General features: G+C 37.5%; 1 protein-coding gene across 1 annotated transcript; it reads left to right on the forward strand.

Moving 5' to 3' along the window:
• The first annotated feature begins 9737 nt into the window (after positions 1 to 9737).
• alg14 (ALG14 UDP-N-acetylglucosaminyltransferase subunit) lies at positions 9738 to 22604 on the forward strand. The gene is made up of 4 exons (XM_007250389.4): positions 9738 to 10422; positions 10545 to 10696; positions 12145 to 12267; positions 22126 to 22604. Exons 1-4 carry the CDS (start codon positions 10272 to 10274, stop codon positions 22354 to 22356), a joined length of 657 nt encoding a protein of 218 aa, XP_007250451.2. The 5' UTR covers positions 9738 to 10271; the 3' UTR covers positions 22357 to 22604.
• The last annotated feature ends 644 nt before the right edge of the window (positions 22605 to 23248 follow it).

Consider the following 23248-nt stretch of genomic DNA (forward strand, 5'->3'; position numbering starts at 1 on the left):
ATTTACTACTGCTTAGTTCATTAGGTACATTACTTTATAAATGTGCCATACAATCTCTCTTTCCCTTTCCCTTTCTCTCTCTCTCTCTCTCTCTCTCTCTCTCTCTCTCTCTAACACACACATACACACAGACACACATTATTTAAAGTGGAATATGGAGATAGCATTAATTTCCTCCATTATAGCTCTCCATTATTGCTCTCCATTTTTATGTCTCCTTCCCAAAAATACAGAAAAGTACTAGAATTTAAAACATTTTAATCATGATTATAATAATGATTAATCTCTGAATATTTTTGTGATTAATATAAGAAATGTTTTTTTTGCAATTGACACCATTAATATAAATATAAATATGTTTTGCCAATCTAACATTGATTTATTTATTTATTTTTTTACATTTAAATACGCACTATGAAAAAGTTATAGTTCTAAGAAGAAGAACAGTGTGATTATTTATGATTAATTTCAGAGTTCTGTTGCGATTCATTTGATTAATTTTTTTTATCAATGGACAAAATTAGTTTTTATATTTTTGTACGAAATATTTGGAATTCATTTTTACATTAATTACATTTTTAACTCAACCTCTTATCTTTCTTTTATATTTCTCTGAAGAAGCTTTCTTATTAAAAGGGCAGGTTCACCATTGTGCATTTGTAATGTACTTGTTATTTTTTCACTGCGAATCTGTTGTTAAAAAGATAGGTACATGTATTTTTGTGGCATAAGCTTATTAACAAGCAGAGATGTGAGAAATGGATACTTTTCTGTGTGTGTCATGTTGGTGCCACTGGTTCTGTGTGCCACGCAGCTCCAGGGCCTGAACTAGTTTGTTCTTGCTGTGTGTTTGTGGGATTTCTCTGGGTACTCCAGCTTCTGTCCTCCCACCTCCCAAAACCACATGGTAGGTGAATCTGTAATGCTAAATCACACCAGATATGAGTTCATGGTGTGTTTGTTGGATAGTTGGCACAGTTTAAAGGGGTATTTTTTTTACTGCTCTAATGATTTTACAACCTCTGTGACCCTGATTAGTTTTGGCCTATCAACCATTTATTTCTTTCCTTAAAAAAACGTCGAGGCAAATTCATAGCAGTGTAAAATGTACTTTCCGGGTGCCAGTTTTTTTGCACAAGAAAGTACTGCTTATCAGTTGGCAAACCACACCAGGGCTGCACCGTGCAACACTGATAATATCACATTCTCCAGGCTATGCATGCAGGCCTGTATTTAAGTGTTTTAATATTTGCATTTTGTTTATACTTTACATACAGAGTTCATAAGAAAACAGTTTATACGACATTGTATCAAAAACTCTGCTTGTGTCCAGCATTTCTGAAAACAAAAAAGAAACACGTTTAATAGTTTAAAAATCATACATAATTTTGTGAGTTTGGACAATGACACCAGTATATGATAATATGGGAGGTCACTGTAAGGCCTCCCATAGGAGAGAAGATCTCACAGGACTTGAAGCTAAAATTTAGCTGGCTTCAGTTTTGTGGTAGAAGGCATTATCAACAGGATAAGTGAAAAGTTACAGGACATCCTTTTAGTATTTCAGAAATGAAATATGGCAGCTTTCAAGATGGTGGCCATGTTCCAGACATAGCCTAAACGATGAACTCTCTGACATATTACTTGCTGGTGTATTTCAGACATGCCATTTTCCCTTTTAATTCTGAAATAAAAGTGTGTCCTCTGACTTTTGTTTTTCCACTGTATTCAACATTCTTTATACTTCATACTTGGACTAGTTAATATTGGTAATTAGTACACAATTGGGACGCACCCACAATATCATTGTCTGTACTGTTCACCTCACTACCACTGACACAAAAAGTTAACTCTGAAGAGCAGCACATGTGAACTCGAGTAGCTGCCCTGAGCAGCCCGTAAAAAGAGCTCTGCTCAAACATTTATAGATAAAATTGAAAAATTGACGGAGGCTGTAAAACATCTCAAAGAATATTTCTGGAATTCTAGGCTGAGATCATGGGACAGCTGTCACCACAGAAAGCAAGTTTGCTTGTAAATTCCTGCATGCTAAATGTCCCCAATAAGGACAAATAGCAAAACTCTTTTCTTCTCCATTTATGTCTTTTTTCTGTCAAATCCTGCACACAGGAAATAATGCGCTGGCAATGCATACATGGGATTTTAATATTTTAGACTCCTGTGGAGTGAAATTGCTAATGAATGTTTGTGAGAAGCAGGAAGTGAATGAATAGAAGGATGCAATATGTATATGAAAACTACAAAGAGGTGTTAACAGGATTTATCATGTAAACCCTGTCTTTCTTCCATATGTAATTACCTTTTTTGGCCTTCAGTTCAGAGATGCATAGTTCAAGGATGTCACTTCCTTCATCACAGACTGTCTGCCTCCTTGTGGCAGGTTTGCGAGTTCACTTCCTCTGACCAGACGTCTCATGCCCTGCAAATGACCCTGTAGTCTCTGGTGTGCTGTATTGCCTAGATAAGGTTTAATGAAGTGAAGCTGAGCTGATTAAAGATAGATTGCCGTTGTCCAACTCCATAAATAAAAAATACACAGAAGCTCAATTAATCACGTTCCGTTCCCGAGCTTAAACGTTTACATTGCTTGAGTTCTTTGGAACAAAGCCTGGCCCAGCGCCCACAGAGAAGGCAGTACAAACACTGTGCATACCACCCTGCTTATCTATTAACTATCTTTGATGTCTATCTGCTATGAGAATTACACAAGTCTTAACAGAGTTGTTAACCCATAAAGGTTTACAATGACACTTTGTCTAGAGTGACAGTAAAGGTTAGTTTTAGAACTATGTTCTATAGTTTCTTCAGGATTTGGTTTGATACAAAAGCAATAAAACAATTAGACACATGGGTACCACACAAAATAAGACTACCTTTATAAAGGGTTTATAAACAGTTCACAATTAGTTTATTAATGGTTACTAATTAGGTTGTAAATGCCTTAAAATCATTAATAATCAGTTATAACACATAGAAAGCGTATAACACATAGAAAACGTAGAAAGGCCAACAATGACCTGTTGTTTGCCAAATAGTGAACCACAGCCATTTATATTGTTGCCCTTTCTAATTATGTGTTATAACTGATTATTAATGATTTTTAAGGCATTTACAACCTAATTAGTAACCATTAGTAAACGAATTGTAAACCATTTATAAACCCTTATAAAGGTAGTCTTATTTTAAAGTGGTACCAACGCATGTAAATGGCTTATTTATTAGGACATAGCTGTATGTCTGATTACAGATGCTTCTGATGCGGTATGCGCAGGTGTGGGATTCTACAGGACACAGTGGCATAAGGTTGATTATCAATACAATTTTTTAAATATGCTGTAAAGAATATTGTAGTGTACTACATTGTTGTGTACATCTCTTGTAACTTATTTTTTGTTCTTTTATTTTTGTACTTTTGGATAATCTGTTTGTGGAAGCTGCTGTAAATGCTTCAAATTAATATGGGACAACATCCTTTTACATGGGTCTCCGTTAAAAAGTTAATTTCTTCTTACTAATCCTGTAAAGTAGTAGAATTGTGGAATTTGTGTGTCACCATAAAATTGTCACCATAAAAACTGCTCATAAGAGGCGTGGACCTGTTTTTCCTGTAAAGCGGCTTTGTGACAACCTTTGTTGTAAAATTGCTATATAAATAAAATTGAATTGAATTGAATTGAATTAAATTGAATGTTTGCCTAACTAAAAAACAAAAAAATACAAGTTGAAATCCAACAATCAGAGATGAATGAATAAACAAGCAAAAAGATCATAAAGCTGCTAATCAAAACAAAGAATTAAATAGTACTAACACATTTAGAATTGTTCTGGAAAAACAAGACTTAGCAACAAAGCTAAGTTGCAACAAACCTTAAGAGACTATTAAGTATTATATTTTCTGTAGTAACACATAACATGGTCAAGATGCATCATCAGATATTAAGATAACATGCTGAGTTTAAGCACTGGCAGCAGTATTTTTTATTTGAACTGTGCAGTACATCACGGTTATCTGTGTGGGTGGTGGCCTCCGAACCTGGCCTCCGAACCTGCCCACTGCCATTCCCCCAGTTCCATTTCCACACTCGGGATTGTCAGTTATAGACAGCAACATGTTACAGTGAGCTGCAGCCATGGAAACGGACAAGCTGGCTTTTTTCAGGTCATAACTGAGCTTTAGTAAGGGTGCTAACCATAGCCAGGTAATTTATTACCACCACTAGTACAGGATCTACAGACATTAAAATGTATATATTCAGTGATCAGCTGAGTGTCAATCTGGCAACGCGCTTGAGCTTGGCATCTGAGGAGGAGTGGGTTGTGCAGAAAACTCTATCCAATGTTTGGAAATGGACTCCTTTAGCCATTTCACACACTCGCTCACATTTATTACTAATTGTTCCCTTAAATAATGAAACCGTTCCAGATGTGACAGGTGAAAAAAGAAAAACAGAAAAACAGGTGTGTAAACCTGATCAAAACTGAGCACAGTGCGACCTCCTCAGCCGGAGAGGGGAATCATCTGGATTGCTTCTAACAACACTCAGCTTTTAAATCATTATGCTTGTAACCTGCAATAGAGTAGGGTGACCAGACGTCCTCTTTTTCCCGGACATGTCCTACTTTTGAGACCTAAAAAATGTCCGGGTGGAATTTCAAAATCGTCCGGGATTTTGTTTGACTGCCCACAGTACAGTGCATTGTGATTAGAATTGCCACACTGTTCCATTCCACTCCATTCCAGGTTTCTCTGTATCGCAAATTAGTCACGCCCTTCTCCTCAAATCTATCTACTTTGCATTGTGTGTTTGTGAAGAAGAAAGCGTGGGCTTGTCAGTCTACCCCCAAGTGTTTACAAGCGAAAGCACATGTGTGTCCGCTGGTTCTACACCTTTTCTCTGCATGGTACGTTCAGACCGGGAGAGCAGGCTCTTGACGGAGAAAGCGAGGGACAGACTGAGCAGGAATGTGTAGCACATGAACAGGTAGTAACGTTAGTAAAGTTAGAATAACAGAGGGACTTTGAGGTGATGGAGGTAACGTTAGTTCTATTACATGAGAATGATGAGCAATGGCTGATAAAAATAGCACATGGTGAAGACTGAGAAGTGTTGGATGAGCAGCAAGTGTGTATTATAGGCTACATCATTTTATTTTATATATTTAGGTTAAAGCTGTGTTGAAAGGCTGCATAGTTTGAGTTTTGTAGTCTATTTGCTGTGGATCAACATGTTTTAAAAAAGCACTAAAACAAGTGAAATAACAAATTATAAAACTGATAAATGATCAGTTAACTTAAAAAGTAAGTGTAAAGAATATAAAAGTAATATTAGCAAAAGGTATACCCACACTGAATAAAAGTAAATGCTTTTAAGACATAGCTGCGTTGCATGAATTCATAACACCCCCCCAAGCTACTCCAGGCTTGGCACGCTGTGAACTCTTACTCTGGTGAAGCCGGCAAGACAACACTTGTGAAAACTGTGTAACACTGTTTAACTAAAATAATTTTCTGATAAAAAGTCCCTCACCACATCAGCCCATATGCCTTTTTTACATTAAACTTACTAATAATACCAGTTCTCACATGGGCTAATGCTTTAAAGGTTTGGAAACCTTTAATTAAAATAAATGTTTTTACCACAAAAACACATATCTCTTAGACAAACATTTGTCTTTATGAAACCAAATGTGTTTCTTTCATATGACTGCTCAAAAAAGCTATATGCATATGTCACATACTAATGTTAAGCAACTGATCAAGATGTGGTTAGAGGCATCTATCTGCTCCTTTTTTGGTGGAGAACAACAAAAAATGGCTTTAGCAAGACAATGATCAAAGAGGCAACATCACTCATCAAGTGATGAAGTAGGTGGAGGAGTGAGGAAGCTCAGCTGATGCCATGAATAATACAGTCACTCAGTTTATACAGTATCGAGAACTTCTGAGTTGTGTGTTGGGAAACGAGGGAAAAAGCCGAAGAATAGGAGAGATTTTGTTTTTTATGTACTAAATATGATCATTTAACAATATTAAAGCAAAAATATATTGTTTTACCTTTTTAATAAGCCTCAGCTTATTGGCTGTTGGATTCAGTCAAGAAAATTCTGACACAAGGAAAAAGCGAAAATACTTGTAGGCCATTACAAAAGGCAGACACATCGATAAATATTTGAAGACTAGGTGGATGTGATGTCTGCCAGCTTAGGACATGTTTAAGAGGGCTGCTGAGGTCATCAACAGAGCATCAGAGACGAGCCGAAACAAACGATCATCGTTAAAATACAGACACAAACAGGAAGTCACATATAAACTTCCCATGGCGTAACAGAATATAAATAAGGTCCAGCACTGAAATGGAACACTTCCAACACCACAGAGGTTACCCTTTAACATACACACAGGAAATTCCACACAGTCTTTTATTTTAAATGCCCTGTACAACACTATTGATCTCCCTGACTTGAAAGTCATGAGACTGAAAGATTTAAAGAGGTTCTCTCTGGCCACACAAAACAAGAAACAGTCCTACATATGTTGTAAACTTGCTCACAGCACTGCTTCACGGCTCTCTAGAGGACAATTTTCCAAATTAATGACTGAGACAAACCCCGTATGATGAGGCAACAGTGGAAATTCTATAAAAGAGGTCTTTCTAGAAACTACAAGCATTTTTTATCTCCTAATAAATTCAGGTAGCTAAAGCAGAGGAAAGATAATATTACTACCAGAATTCACTATATCACATTTGTTTTAAACAGCTTCCATTTATATACCAGAGGCTTTGATTTCTGTATCACTCTGTATAAATAAATGAATATTCCTTTCTCCGGTTTTCTCTGCATTTAATTATTTCAAAACGTTAGCAGTACCCCAATGTAATTTACCAAGTCACTCCTGGAATTAATTAACCACACATTCTGCAGAGTCATGCTCGTTTAAAGCAGCAGCAAATTGTATTCTTTTAAATATAAAGTAGATATAGAGTTGGGAGGGGACAACATTTTTTAAATTAATATAATATAAATAATATAAAACAGAGGGGTCTGGTAGGTTTGCTGAATGTAATTGCTCTCTACATTTAAAAAAGTGTTTTAGAAATGAAAAAACAAAACAGTATTATACTCAAAGCAGAATTACACACAGCAACTTATTTACAATAACCTGCATTAATCCCTAAATCTTTAAAACATACAGATTGTTGGTCTATTCATCCTAAAATTTAACAGAATGTAAATAACAACTAATATATTTACATTATGTCAAACTAAAAGAAAAAGAGGTGGCAAAAAAGTGGCACTGCAGAGACTTTGACCAGTAATAGACTGAGCTGCAGAGATTAAAAAGCCACATCTGTGCCATAAATCAGATAAATAGTTTTTTTATTAAAAGAAAGCAATTTTTACCTAAAATATAAGTTCTAATATTTATGCAATAAAAATGTTGACTCCTTTATTTTAATTTTATGTTTATAGGCCTTATTAAAATGCTGCCCTACCAATACCACAACCAATTCAAACAGCGACATATCCATTAGAAAAGGCATCAAAAAGGTAATTTGTAAAATATAAGATGATCTTAAGTCTCATGTCATGGAAAACTAACTTTTTGTCATTTGAGGTTAAAGAGTTTGAGGGAGTATAAAAACATTGTGCAAGCTCCAAACATACCATCACAGGACCATCTCAGCCAATAAAAACAGAGACTGTTTATCTAAAACTTGTCCAGCACAGCAACAAAAACAATCTGTTTGAATACCATGATTAATTAAAGGATAATAAATATAATGGAGGACTTGTATATAGACTTGTCCAAACATTATAAGCAGACCTTTTAAAAAATGTGTACAATATGGACCTCTTAATTAAATATTTGGACACATGAACCCTTACCTTTAAAAATGAACACTCTCTTCCTTTTCCTTTTTATTATTTTGTTTCGGACAGGATGATTTAGTTAAACTGAAGGAACCCTATGTTTTTGAGGGCACAGATGTATTAAATCTGTTTCTAAATATAATTTTTGTACCTTGATACTTTAGGGGGTCCATCATTTTTTAAGCCTCAACAGTGTAGGACTTCATTTCCCATAAACCCCTTCTTCAATGCATGAATTGGCTCCACTGCTTCTCCGTAGTTGTGACTGTGTTTAGTCAAAGCCACAGCTGGTTTATGGTGAGCCTACCCACTTCCTATTTCACCAGTTATATCAGAAAATTACTGCAGGCCACTAGAGGGAGCCCGCGATTGAGTTCTTAATTAACGGGTGTGAATGGAGCTAATCAGCTAATAACTCACATTAAAAATAGCACCTAACTACTTATGCAAGATATTAATTTAATTTAGGAAAGTATAATAATGTATTTCGCTAAATTAGCCTATAAAACTTACATGTATGATTAAATGTTTCTAGAACAAAGGGTTTAGTATACAAGACGCTATCATTACTGCTTGAGCTGACTGGTGGGTGAGCTGATGCTGCTTAAAATATAGGCAGAGCCCCTCTATTGTAATCTAATATTTTTTAATCAATCCTATTAGCTATAATATTGCTGTGGTGGGTTGCTTTTATGTTCTCTTCTCAATGTTTTCATGTGTTAAGTTTATTTTGTTTGTTTGTTTGTTTTTTATTATTGGAATTTTTGTGGCACTTTCTCTGGGACTATTTTTGTTTACATACTTGCTTCTTTGCTTTGGAGATTGTGTGTGTGTGCTGTGTGTGTTTTGTTTCTGTTTTCCAAAGTGTAGCTTCAACAAAAAATAAAATATAAAAACATATGGCCAGAGCACTGAGTTTAAAAGGCTTATAAACGGAGTTTGAAAGCTTTTAAAGTATGACTGCTGAAATGTGTGAAATTGTTCTGTGTTTAGGAAATACATATTTTAGTACATATTATCGCTGTTCAATGAAAATCAAATATCTCAATTTTATTGGATTTTTAGTTTAATTACAACATCATTTGAACAAACAAACTGTCCCTTCCACTGTGCCAAAATTCCTTGATGAATGGACCGATAGAAATTCTCCAAAATTGCCTGAACAAAAATCCTTTTTCATCAAATCCACTGAAGGTTACGCAGGTTTTATCTATCTCTTGTAAAGTTTATGTTTTGGACATTTTTTTTGACAGCAACGATATATCAGTATAATAATTATTAAACATTATTAAAACTTTTACTCAGTCGCTCCATATGAACCTGTACATTTCAAGCCCACTCGGGGGGCGCCCCCTGATGGCCAAACAAACCGGAAAAAGATTTTGAAGTGGGTCTTCTCCTGTCTCGAGATACAGAGATACTCCGGTGTTCTGTCGAGTTGTGCAACCTTGGCAAACTATGCTACCCTACTGTATATTTAAAGGTAAAATATAAATTATTAGAATATGCTTGCAGTAGAATCTCGGTATGATATATTTGAATAGCCTAAATGGCTGTATCAGGATACAGTTAAGGTAATAAGTTATATTAGGTAGGTTAACTAAAAATCGTTTTTATTGTTTTTTTATATATATATTTTAACACTACTTCCGGCGCCGACGCGAGTGGCTGCCTGTTCCAGTCAAGAATTTCCCCCCGGGGATCAATAAAGTATCTATCTATCTATCTATCTATCTATCTATCTATCTATCTATCTATCTATCTATCTACTCAAGCAAACAGTGACAGTGAGCTCAGATTGTACAAAAAAAGCTTAAATAATCAGGGAAAAACTAATGAAAACAGTGTAAAAAAAAAAGAGAGTTTAGCGCATGCGCAGAGCCGCCAAGTAACACCAATCGATGGGTAGCGCAACTCGACAGAACACCAGTCAAACCAGCTAACGTGATTTTGATAGGCTAGGACTAGTTTTTTTTACCTATTGAGCAGCTAATATTTTATTGTGTGTATCGTGTGAAATACACAGTACGTTTATTTGTATTAACCCTAACCCGAGCTGAGTGTCTGTACAGGAGCATGTTTGAGCTGAAAATGCTGAGGTGTATAGGCTTAGTTTACTAGCTAGCTAGCGTTAGCTACACTTTCTGCTAAGCTAACTAACAAGTTTTACCTGTCTAAAGTTGTCTGTGTGTAATGCTGCGGTTTCTGTATTACTCTGCATTCAACCATTCCTGTTACTTCTATGTTAAATTTCGTATGTAACAGCTGGGCTAGTTATTAATTTAATGTTTACCACTGCTTTGCTTCCAGATAGCTAACTAACCAGTTTACTACACAGTGTTATGTTTTAATATAAACAGCTGTCAGTCTGCAGCATGTGGTTTTCAGTGATGTGCGGGGTTTTCTGCGGGGTTCTCCTGGTGTTTATTATTCTCGTTATCCGTTTATACGCGGTTCTGCGGGGAGCTAGAGACTGCAGACCTGGAGTAAAGGGCTCAGTGTGTGTTCTGGTCGTGGCTGGATCAGGTAAGATGGTTATATCACTTTATATTTTGTCCTAAATGTGTGGTAAAGGCTGTAGAGGCAGGTGTAATAATGCTAGTCTAGATCCTGCTGTGTAAAATGACTGACTGTTCCATATTTTACAGGAGGACACACGACAGAGATCATCCGTTTGATGGGAAGTTTATCCCAAGCCTACAGCCCCAGACATTATGTGATAGCAGACACTGACAAGATGAGTGAAGATAAGATCCGCACATTTGAAGCGTCGAAAGTGGAAGGAGACAGTCTGGGACAGGTGGGTTAAAGTTTCTCTGTTCTGTGGACTATGAACTCCTGTAGCTATAATATACTGCGGATTCACATACTTGTCCAGCAGATGACGCTCTCTCCCTTCATTCTTAGTACAGAGGTCTCCAAACTGTGGCCCCTGGACAGATTTGAATGGGTCTCGGCATCATTCATAAAATTGCAGAATTTGTGGCCCACTAGCACATTGCACTGTAAATGTATAGTTCTGTATTTTACGGACTACCCTATTTTTAGGCGCACTATCTTCTTTTTGATTGTTTTTGAGCAACAATAGTAAAGAACAAGAGTGTCACCATGTTTCCCTTCTAATTTTAGCAGGTCTCGCAGCTAGAGGCACCTACGTAAACAAAACTGTAATTCTTAAAAACACGTAGCTTGTTTTAACACAGTAAACACACAGGCTATTGTCCAATATACTGACCTTTGATTGGCAAAAGGGCTAGCGCTTAGTGCGGCTAGCAGCTAATGCTAATACTGCTTCAGCCTCGGTGCTAGAGAAACTTCACTGAAACTCCTTTGTTACGCTGCACTTAAGCAGAGTAATTTACAAGGACAATTACTGTTTACCAAAACACTGTCACTTTAACCACACCGTGACATTTTATTTTGTTACTGCTCTTTGTTTACACTACCATGCTGCTACAGCAAACTTGCACTCTGGACTTCATGTTGCTGCTACCTGCCTACTCTCCCTATTTTTGTGTATTTATCCTGATATTTATTTTGTTCTATTCTATATTAACGTGTTCTCTTTATTTTCATTTTATTTTATCTATATTTATCTATTTTAGCAGTTGCTCTTGGTGTAAACTGGACTTTAAGATCACAATTTCGTTTTACCACATGTACCACATGTGATGCGAATGACAGTAAAGTCTCGTTGAATCCTTGAATCTTTTACTTATGGTGCACTGGATTATAAAGCGCACTGACGATTAAACAGCAAAAAAGTAATAGGCTTGACAATAAAACCTAATCATTTCAAGAGAGTCAGATATGTCGCAAACTGAGCCAAACATGCCACACTTCCCCACGTTGTTGGAAGTAGTGGATATTTTCTAAGCGAGAACTTTGGGAGATACTTGGCTGAATGATTTACATGACATAATGTATTTCACAACCTCAGCTATCAAACACACCTAATGCATATAATGCATATGAAACTCTTACATGATATTTATTTAGGTGTTAAGAAATGCTTGCTTTCATTCTGTGTTCTATGGGTCTAGTAATGTATAAAGGTAAAGGAACAGAGAAAAATACAATCTGTATGGGAAATTCAGAGATCAGTGTTTTAACATTACAGTTCTAATGTGTGTTAAGCAATTTTTCCACCTTTTTGCATAGTCGACTGGCAGATTTGTCTATGCTTATAGTGAAGACCCAACATTATGATTCACTGTTGTATTTATTTATTTTTTTTTACTGTCTTAGTTCACCATTCATTGGATCCCTCGGAGTCGAGAGGTTCGTCAGTCGTGGAGCTCCTCTGTTCTCAGTACTCTGAATGCCCTGCTTTACTCCATTCCTCTGGTCTTCAGACTCAAACCTGATGTGGTAGGTTTCCATGCTCCCCAGCACTGCGCATAAATCCCACAGCCTCATTAACTTTTCATTACACTTCATTTTTCAGCCCATATAGGTCTCTGAATGACCTGTCTGCAATATGCTCCAAGTCTAGAGCATTCATAACATATTTATGAGTTTTGCCTTTAAGTGGCTTCTGCTCTATTTTCAGGATGAAAGGGATTCTTTTATACATTTTTTGCTCGGCTTTCTATATTTAGCTGCTAATAATAGTAACTCGGACTAAAACTGCAGTGTCTTCTCATTAGTTCTAGTTCTCTGACTGTGTGGTCATGCACATAACCAGTAGTGTATGTGCCAGATATGGACTATTTTCTTGCATGAATAAATTACATTTTAGAGGTTTTTTTTTTAGAATTTGTATGTGTTGTCCTGCAAACACCTTGTATCTTAATTTTTGTACAGTTTGTGCATGTATGAATCTGACAGTTGTTCTTTATATGAATGAAAATGACATGGAACAAAATTGAATGTGAAGAAGCATATTTGGAAAGTAGTTTTTAAGACTATTTTGGAAGAGAAGGAAAATATTTAATTTTAAATAAGGGTCAATGTAATATATTATTTCATGTAATTACTGCTTTACTCTTGGACAGATCTTTAATTTTAATTTTAGCACAATCTTTTAATTTTAACAAAATAAAAAGAACAACTACCAGATTATAATGGACAGGTTTCTTTTGCATTTTAGAGTCGTTGTATGTTATATTTAATCACCACTAGATGTCCTATGTCATTCTGTGGTCTGGTCTGTGGCCTGGCTCTCCAGCATTAAACAGCATCTAATGAATATTATCTTAATATTACTGTTACATAACTTGAGGTTTAGATTATTTTCCTGGAAGAAGCAAAAAGTGAAAAACATCTGTTTAAATTACTTGCTGATGAGTTAATCAGTTACTTTAAATGGGACATTATGGTGTGTTGCTTTAGCTTTTTTTCTTAGTCGGTGTTATTTCAGTGAATTTTTAAAAAGTTTTTTTTTATTTTTATAAATAACAGTGTGCCTGTAGCATCTCCTGACCTTTTGTTGTCCAGACATTTTGTAATTCTCCAAAAAGGGGCAAAGCAGAAGATGCATTTATTAAACGGAGGGATTTTAGGGATTGTTCGCTTCTACTTCTGTTATGTAGCTCTCTGTAACCTTTATGACGGGCTTGTTAAACTTTCTAGAGGCTTTTGACCTACTAATTAAGATCACGCAACATTCCTCCATCAGTAATAGCTGCCACACATGCCCATTACATGTGTTTCACATTTCATTCACCGAGCTGTGTGAACGTTAGAGCTGGTGATAGTGCCATTTTGCTCCCAGAAGCTGATGATGATAAGGTGATTGTATTAGAGGGTTGTATTATCTGTGGTATAAGCAATCAACACATCTGGCATTTCTCACCCTGTCTGCGGTTGAGTGAAAGTCGAGTGAGAAAAGAGGAGAGTGTGGCCTCAGGAAGATAAAAACGAGGGAAGGGAACTGGAGTGGTTGAGTGGGAGTGACACTGGGAGCCTTCCTCTCCCCCTCCTCCTGCTGGTTTTCTAATAGGCAGAGTGGGAGCGGGTCTTGTTCTCAGGATGTGGCACGGTCTGACTGGCTCCTCGGCCCAGCTGTGAGGCCGGCCTGCGTGTCCTCGGGGAGGAGGGGCCGAAGCGCGTCGGGTTTCTCAGTTGCCAGGGCGACTGGCCGGGACGGGGTGGAGTGTGTGTGATTAAGCAGGTAGTGTTGGAGAGCTGTAGTGGGAAGGAAAGTGGGAGTGAAAGAGGGAGGGAGGGAGGGAGGGAGGGAGGGAGGGAGAGAGTAAACGAGACACTGTGAAGTAGTGTAGTAGCCTGACTTGTCAGAAAGAGCAGGCCTATACTGTTCTCCTAATCTCCTAATTAGCACCCCTTTTTCAATCACTGCCATCATTTTCCACTCGTCTTTTCCATTATAGGCTCCAAACGGCTTGAGAGCGCTGGAGTAGATGTGGGGTGGAAAAAGTGGTGGAAAAAAAGAAAGAAAGAAAGAAAGAAAAAAAACACATATTGTTGTGGGCATGTCACATTGTCTTGTATATATTTCTTTCTTTTAGGCTTTAACAGATATAACTCATAGCTGCAGCTCCTTCTTTATAGTGTCCGTCACCCCAGCCTTGATGTCTGACGCGCAGGTCGAAGCTGTGCGGGTGCATTCCACAGTGTGACTTAAAGCTCCCCTCTTGTTTGTTTTTACCAAACTTGAGCATGTCTGTGAGAGGCGGGCGGCCGCGGGGGCTGCATTCCGGGGAGGAATCCGAGGGAAATGGGGGGTCAAGCCTGGGAGCCGGGGAGCGAGCAAAAGAAAGAGGGGCTGGGCTCAAACCTCTGTTTGCCATAAAAGGACATGTGAATCACAGTACCTCTCAGCACAGCCCACCACCTCCAGATGTGTCAGCACAATCCAAGAGGCTGACGGTGTCTCATCAAATCCAGACTAATGCAGTAAAGCCTTATCTGAAGCCAGTGGACGACAGCTTCTGCTGATCACTACTGTTGGTCTAGAGCCACTGACAAAAGATGGGTTACGTAAGATCTGTTCTGGAAACAGCTCAGTAATAGAACAGTCATACGTCATTGGAATCTGTGCCTTAAATGTGGTCATTCATCATTCATAGTTTCCATTAATAAATTAGCTGAATCTTGATGGTTCGATCATGAATTGTTGTCATTTTAAAAAACTACATCATTTCAGAAAGTCTGATCAAATAAAAAATGCTTAGCATAAATCATCTTACTAGTCGTTTCGAGTCGCATTTACAAAATCGCAGTAGAAAAAAACATTTTAGCTCTATAGGAAAAGGAAAAAATTGTGACTCTCAATAGAAGTCAATGTAAGTATAATATATTGTTGTTATTTTTGTTTATCTATGATGTGCTTATTTGTACTTATTGTCTTAATTTAATGCCTGACTTGATGTCTGACACATTTTTTTTACTGAGTTTTTTGTTTCTGTCTAAAATGGCAGCTTAATTCTATTGTTCCATTTATCACTAAACAGTGTGAAGAACTACTGTTAGATTCACATAGTCAAAATAAATTTGGTTGACAGTGACTAGTTATTTGGTTAGAAGTAGGTTATGTTAAAAATAGTAATAAGTGAGAACCTCACGTAGATTAATTCCTGAGCTGTATTCCATTCTATAGGGTCTCTACACTGAGCCCTTGTATTCCCTAAACATGCTAGGATATTGACTTATAAGTCACTTGAGGCTGAAGCACTCTTCTTTTTAATGGATACGAAACTCTTAAGATGTACTGAGACTATAACATCACTAACGATCATCAAACACATCCCACTAGATTGCTCATCACTCAGTGGCTCCAGGCTATGGAACCTCCCATTCGGGACACTTGATAAAATGAAACAAAAATGTAAAAAAAAAAAAAAAAAAACACCACCCACCAAGGTACTAAAATTCTTGTATCACACCAGTTACTGAGACCTGATTGGACAGACTCACCAAATTGCAATTAAAAGCTCTTGACTAATATTTATTGTGGCTTAGATGACAGTTTAGAAAAACTCTGTTTTATATGGATTTTGCAATTAGTAAAGCATGAGCTACAGATATTGGGTTAAACAACAGTAACATGATATTGGCTAAGCTCAGGTACATACAACAGGATTTTTTCAATTATATACAATGTGATTTTAAAATCATAGCATATCTCACACTTAATGTCAGGTCTTCAAAGATACGCGAGTCGTTGCAGAACACACACTACAAGAGTTTAAAAAACTTAACTAATACAACAAAAAATAACTATACATAAAAATAGAATCATATTTTTATGTATAGTTTATGCTAGTTTTTGTTCAACACATTGTAGAGACTCTTTTGTTTACCATAATTCTAAAATGTGGCTTCTGTTATTAGAATTTTTTTTTCAAAATGGCAAACTTGAGTACATTTCTGTTAAAACTTGTGTTGTGTGTTAAGTTGGTTAAGCCCTTTCATCATTTGTGCTCTGCAACAGCATCATGTTATAACCCTACACGATACATGCAGTGACTCTGATATGTAAACTTTACTGTCCACATCCTGTAGTGATAAACCGTTACTACTTACTACTACCTACACAGTGTTAAGTTCTCTTCGTACCGAGTGCTTTCCCTTCCTATGGTTTCCTAATGGAACCTCTCTTAAAATGTCTGAATTCTTCTTTTTTTAGTTTTTACACTGGGAAGTACTAGTGTGATTGGAATGCACCTCCAGTGTCTTTTAGCTTCATAATGGAGCAGCAGCCCCATTCCTAGTCCTGGAATTCAGATCCTCCTGTGCAAAAAGTAAGGAGAAAAAAGACTTTTTCTTCATTCCATCTGTTAGAATGCCAGAGGGGCTCAACTTTTCCTTGTGTGGAAAAATGGGGAGCAAGGAGGAGGGGTCATCCGGGTCACATGATTTACAAAAACAAATGACGGTGGCTTGAGCTCTGCACGGGGAGCTTAGTGGCGTTCCAGAGCGGCTCCTTGCTGCTCAGCCCCACGCAGGCCGGCGTTTCGCTGCTGTGTTTTTTTCTTTGAACATCCAGCCCAGTGCCTCATTCCCATATGTTTTATCTTAACCTTATTAGGAAATTGTTAGAGGATGGAATGGAATGACTGTTGATTGTTTTAAGGAAGATTCCGACGTGGAATATGATATTTCAGTCCTTTCCGTCCTTGTGAAGCTTGGAGTGACGAAGGATTCCCCAGGCAATGCTCAGAGAATGAAGCTTATCTAAACATGTAAACTTCTGTGCTTCATATTATATCCGCGTTTTATATCCCAGCACATTTTTACATTGCAGGTGAGAGAACTTGATTAGCCAAAATGTTTTGTTAACTTTATCACTATTGCCATTTAGAAATGTACACAAAAGTGGTGTCAGTGGTCTCCAGGCAATCAAAGTGCTTGGCTAACTGTGCATCTCAGCAACAACAATAATGAGCGTGAAGTTTTAATACCGGCTGTGCTTAGTTTTATGTGAACGGCCATCTGTTTAAACAGAGCCGCAGTGACATCGCTTTAGTAACGCAACCCAGAACATATCCAGCTGTCAGAAATAACAATAACAGAAAATTTGCGTTCATAGACATCTACGTAAAACAGCTGTGCAAACGCATCACGGTATCTATCAGTGGAGGCTTCGCGGTCATGATGACCCAGTTCCTGCTTGAGGAGTCAAGACCTGTCTTGTCATAATGAGGTTCAGGGCCCTGCACTGCTGGATTTGATTCACATATTCTATCACTTTCGCTGTTTAAAGTGGCCGATGAGGTGTGTTTGTATAGCTCACTCTTTGTTGTTCCTCATATGATATTGATATGAACACACCCCCTTGTGTTATTCTTGCCAGACACATCTCCGCTGTATTATTAATATCGAATTTTCCGTCTGAGTTTCTAAAAGATTGATAACGAGTTGAGAGACGCAGTGTAACAGCCTCCAGCTATTGACGACTGTTTTATTGCGCAACTGCAGGTCAGATAAGAGGGATTCTGGCTTTTATGGGGCTCACACCTGCTGTCTAGTCAGGCATGAGCTGACTCACCCTGTCTACTGGTGAGTAAGGAAATGACATAGGCTGAAAGACTCAGCCTCACACAGTATCATTCCCTCTGTGACATGATGTGTTCTGCCTGCTGGAGGAGGTGAGGATAAAGAGTTGACCTCATCAGACTGTCCTCAAACTCTTTACATTCACACCTGTGTGTCAGCAAGTTATTACAAACTGTGGTCCAGACTGCATCAGACTGTGACATATCTGTACAAATGTGTTGTGTTCTGAATGTGATTTTTTAAAAATGGTGTTTGTCCTTTTACATATTGGGCATTTATGATAATATCATGGGCGAAATCATTAAGTTCTGGAATTCTGCATCAGTATATCATGGAGCATATTAGGAAAATAGCATCATCTTTAGCGTCTGCCTCTTTAGGGTAGTTAATTTCTAATATATATTTTTTTTAATCTGCTGAAGAAACTATTCTCTTGTCACCTTCAGCTCTAAAAAGGTGGTTTAATGTTTACTTCTGGAAGGTTTTTCTCTTTGCCACTGGCTGCTATACAAGCCCAACCTATGAATAATACACCGCCATGCTTAACAGTTAGAAATGTGTTGATTTTATGTTATTGTGCACAATTTGTATCCCTTACCTTTGCCTTTTAAGGTAGGGAGACGATTTTTTTAAATACACAGACTTCTGTTGTGGTTAGATATTGTGGCTTTAGGGCTTCATGTAGGATCCTGGCAGTTTATGTGTATTGTGTATTGTATTGTGTATTGTTTGTGTTTGTGTTTGTGTGTGCGAGGGTAGGATGGAGTTAAATCTGTAAATCTCATGCAGCTATATGAATGAACATTAGTACAAAAACCTATACGCTTTTACCAAGACGAATATATAACCTAAACAGCCCATGTTGCTAAATCATCTCATTTCTTTTTACATTCAATATTTATATCTTCATATCCATAAAAAAACATATGTACACAGATAAAATACTTATAATGTTTATTTGTCTATATCGTTTAGACATTTATAGGCAGTAGTCAATCAGCTTTGGGAAGCAGTAGATGCGATGGCAGGATTTAAACAGGCATGTTTAATGCTGTGAAAAGCAATGTGTGATTATGCACAACATGTGTTACAACTAAAGAAGCAAAATCTGATGTAAAACAGTTTGGAATTCCAAACATTTTACACAATCACATTTTTCACATCTTAAAAAAAGAATGTGTCCAGGAAAGAGACCATACGGTCATACAGTGTAAGGCCAAAAATGTCTGTTTTAACATAATCAGTCCAGAGGAATTGGTGAACTTATAAAATGTATACTGACTTGCCAGATGTCATGGGACAGAAACTACCGCCATGTCAAATATAATGTCATCACGTCTGTGGGATATGAGTGGGGCCTCCTGCATTAAATGAATGTAGCTGCAGATTTCTATCCTATCCATCTGGCACTCACTATCAGGCCTAACTTCAAAAATGTATGTATCTTACCATGAGCATGTGGCCTATGTTCAATTTTCCTCACAAGATAACACCTCATAACATTTACAGGTGTGGAATTTTGCGGTGAGGCAGCAGAATAGTTTTTTTTTCTGATCTTTCCCCCGTAAAGGCTTTGCTGCACAGTAGAATAGTGAACCACCTTGTTTAGTTTTCCACCACTCCCTTTAAATATTTTATATATGGGTGTTAAAAAGCTTTAATTACTTTACTCATAGATTGGAAAATGAAATCACATTACAAATAATTTATCACACACCTGTAGTAATGACTCTGAAGTTATTTAGCTCATTCATGGGGTGTTGGTGATTTCAGAGACAAATTATGTGGCTGTGTGTAGAGGAGAAAGAGAGAGTGAAAGAGAGTGAGTCTGGTTGCTTATGAGAGCTTATTTTGTATTCACACAAAGTGTATTCACATGTGTATGTGAGTGCCAGTGTGTTCTGGCTGGTAATGTTTGTGAGTGTGTGAGTGTGTTTGAATGGGTTGTGTGGGTGTGGTGTTGGTCTGTGCTGAAACCTCAGCTGTGAACAGTCAGGTGGGGGGCAGTTATGTGAGGAATGTTTAGTCACAGGTTTTTGAATGCAGTCTGCTGCAGGACTCTCTGCCTGCCTTTCAGGAGTTGGAGAGATACACCAGCCCAAATGATAAACCCACAAAACCCCACTGTAAGTAGCCCTTCATCACAGCAAGCAGCACATATTTTCCGAGACGATGTCATGTGAAAAAAAGGACGAGCATGGTGGCTTAGTGTGTTGTAGTGTGCTGTAGTGCAGGCCTTTTATACTTTGTGTATGTTCATTCTGGTTACTGCTATAAATTCCTTCTTTTTTCTGACAACATTTTATCTGAGGAAGGAAGCAGACTAAAAAAAAGAAACGTATACAATTAGAGACTTTTATATTACAAAATAGGATATGTCAGGACATTTGATGTGACTAATTTCAGACATTAGATAAAAAAGTTGTTAAGATGTTCTTTGGTTTCATCATTTTGGGCAACAAAAAAAAATCAGCATTTTTTATGTGTATATATTTTACTGGTGTAATGTGGGCATTTTATATTATATTAAAGGCTTGTCCTATATTGTGCATTCCTGTAAGACACACACTTATGTAAAGGTCCGTAAGTATTCGGACAGTAATGATATTTTGAATTTTACCTCTGTTCACTACCTAAATAATTTAAAATCAGGAGTCAAGCAGTCAAGATGTGACTGTACTTTAGATTTCTTTTTGTTTTTCCTACATTGTAAATGAATACTGAAGTCATCCAGACTGTAAAGAAACACATAAGAAATCATGTAGTAAACGTGTGTGTTAAAAGTAAAATTTAAAAATACCATCTGAAGCATTTAGGTAGGCTGTTAAATAGGGTGCTGTTAAGTTTTGCTTTCTCTCTCTCTTTTTCTTAAGGATACTTTCAAGTTCTTGGTGGATTTTGTTATTAATTTACATTGCAGATTTTATTTAGTAATAAAAAAAAAAACACTGAATTTGAAGTCTGTCCAAACTTGACTTGGTATTGTATACAGATTATTTTTAATACTTGGATTCAAATCCTGCTGATATTCTTCTGTTGAGATTCTGTTGCTGTTGTTTTGTAGGTTTTCTGTAGGTCTTTGTCTTCAGTAAGTGAAGAGAATGCCTAATAGACTTAAGGTCAGGTGACTAGGTTTGTTTTCATGATGTGTTTTGGGTCAGTGCCCATCTTTACTTTGGCAACAGATTAAAATAGACTTTTCCCATGTTGGCCAGCTCCCGCACCAAATGCTCACAAACCATCTTTAGAGCTGGAGTCACCTTCTCACTGTTTGGTGACAACAATCTCAGTCCCAAAAGCAGACCTGCAGAAACATGTGAAGTGCAAACACCTCCCAGACGGAGCACCCACTAAAACCTTGCCTTCTAAACACACTCCTGACTTTTCCTGCATCTTCTGATGGATAAATAAGAGTGTACATCTAGATGTGTTTCAGAACCTGACATATAGTATCACTTAGGGTGTTTTCACACTTGTTCTAAATAAATTATTGCTGGTTTGCTTTCACAAAGAATAATCCCACATGAATTTTGAATTGCGCAATTACAGATGTCACTTTTCTGCATGCAATTATTGCTTTTCACTATTTTCCTTGTGCTAAATATTATGCATCATAAAAATGTGTTTAAATATCCTGATACAATATTTATACCACTTATTTTCAGATTTTGTTGGCTGCTCATAGGTTCGAAAACCGCTTTTACACTTGACCAAATGTGACAAAGTCTTAGAGCAAGAATTGCAGGTCTTGAAATAAATGCTAGTATGAAAACGCCCTTATTTTACATCTGTACCTCAACGTGGATTTAATATATTACAGACCTATGCTTTCCTATCTGTGTCATTCCAAACATTTTTCACTTTCATTGGTCACTTTCACTGGTCACTGTTTTCCTTTTTGTTACTGTCTGATGCCTCTCTTTCCTATCAGTCTTGTGGCTGGAATGAGAAGACTGGATTTTTCCAGTATTAATGTGAACCCAGCTCATGGCTCTGCACTTGGTATGGTGATGGATTCTGCAGAAGCCATGGCCTCGTTCCACAGCAGTCTCACTGCCTTCCTGTGCCGCTCCTTTTCTCCCGTCCAGAATCTCTCATGTTTCTCCTCATTTAAAAGAAAAGGTTTAATAGGCTGTCATTTAATCTGTTTAGTTTAGAGACATACAGTTTGAGTCTATCAGTTCTGTTCAATATCTGTCAATACTGTATACCTTTTTGCTATTCTAAACAGTGCAGGCTTACATTGCTTAATGTCTTTGTGTGTTTCAGGTGCTGTGTAATGGTCCCGGGACATGCATACCTCTGTGTGTTGCTGGACTGCTCTTAGGGATCCTGGGACTAAAGAGGGTCTTGTTGGTCTATGTGGAAAGCATCTGCCGTGTGGAAAGTCTTTCTTTGTCTGGCAAAATCCTTTACCACCTTTCTGACTACTTCTTTGTGCAGTGGCAGCCTCTGCAGACCAAATATCCTAAATCTATCTACATGGGGAGAATTGTATGAGTGAAATTTGAATGGAGATAGTGTTCTTTCTACATTATCACTAATTGAACACTGACATTCATTCGGAAATAGACTTCTCAATATATGTATGTTTCCTATTATGATCTATGAAATAGCTCAAGCTGCCTTTTGTTACATTGAGACAAGCGACAGTTGTTTATCTATTTTGTCAGAAAGTTCTCTTCATTCCTGTGTGGTTGCTCAGGTACGATTGAACGTGCTGTTGAATAAACGGTTCTGTGTTGTAACCTGGTTTTCTGGTTTTCGAGTGAAACTAATAGAAAGCGCTGTGAAGAAGATTCGCTGCTGAAAAGTGCTGTCACAGTGCTCTTAGCAAAACCAGCAGGAACGATTCCTCGGCACAAGCTCCTGAAGCCAAATCAAACACTATACACAATGTCACGGCAAGCTGAAAGTGGATGGAAAACACCTGTGCGTTTTATTGTTGTTAAATTGGATGTTCAGCTTGAATGAGAGAGGAGTGCGACAGACTGTCAAATAACTAGAAAAAGGGGAGCCCAGCTCTGGTCCTGAGTGTTAGAAATCCTGCATCGTTTTGTGGGTTCTCTGCTCAAAAACCCACCTGATTCAACTCCTTTAGTCATTCATATCCAGGGTTAATTGGAGCATTAATGCACAAAACTGTGCTGGAATCAGGCTCTTCAGGAAATGAGCTCTGAATGAATGATGGCACTGCCGTATTAGAGTTTTCCGCATGATCACCGCCAAATGATCATGCTAATTAGATTTCACTTTCATTCAGGTACATATAGCTTTTACTGGGAACAGATTTACTTTCCTCAGTAACCTATTTTTAAGTTGCTTTGTCAAAAAACAAGGAAGTACGACCCCATCACATTGTATTTGACAGGTTTGGGAGAACCCAACAGTG

This window comes from Astyanax mexicanus, chromosome 6 (genome assembly GCF_023375975.1).
Source record: "Astyanax mexicanus isolate ESR-SI-001 chromosome 6, AstMex3_surface, whole genome shotgun sequence".
In the NCBI taxonomy this organism is placed as follows: Eukaryota; Metazoa; Chordata; class Actinopteri; order Characiformes; family Acestrorhamphidae; genus Astyanax; species Astyanax mexicanus.

Coding starts and splice junctions, on each gene's coding strand:
- alg14 (XM_007250389.4), top strand. CDS start 10,272: ATGTGGTTTTCAGTGATGTGCGGGGTTTTCTGCGGGGTTCTCCTGGTG. Junction 10,423..10,544: donor TCTGGTCGTGGCTGGATCAG/GTAAGATGGTTA, acceptor CATATTTTACAG/GAGGACACACGACAGAGATC. Junction 10,697..12,144: donor AAGGAGACAGTCTGGGACAG/GTGGGTTAAAGT, acceptor TTACTGTCTTAG/TTCACCATTCATTGGATCCC.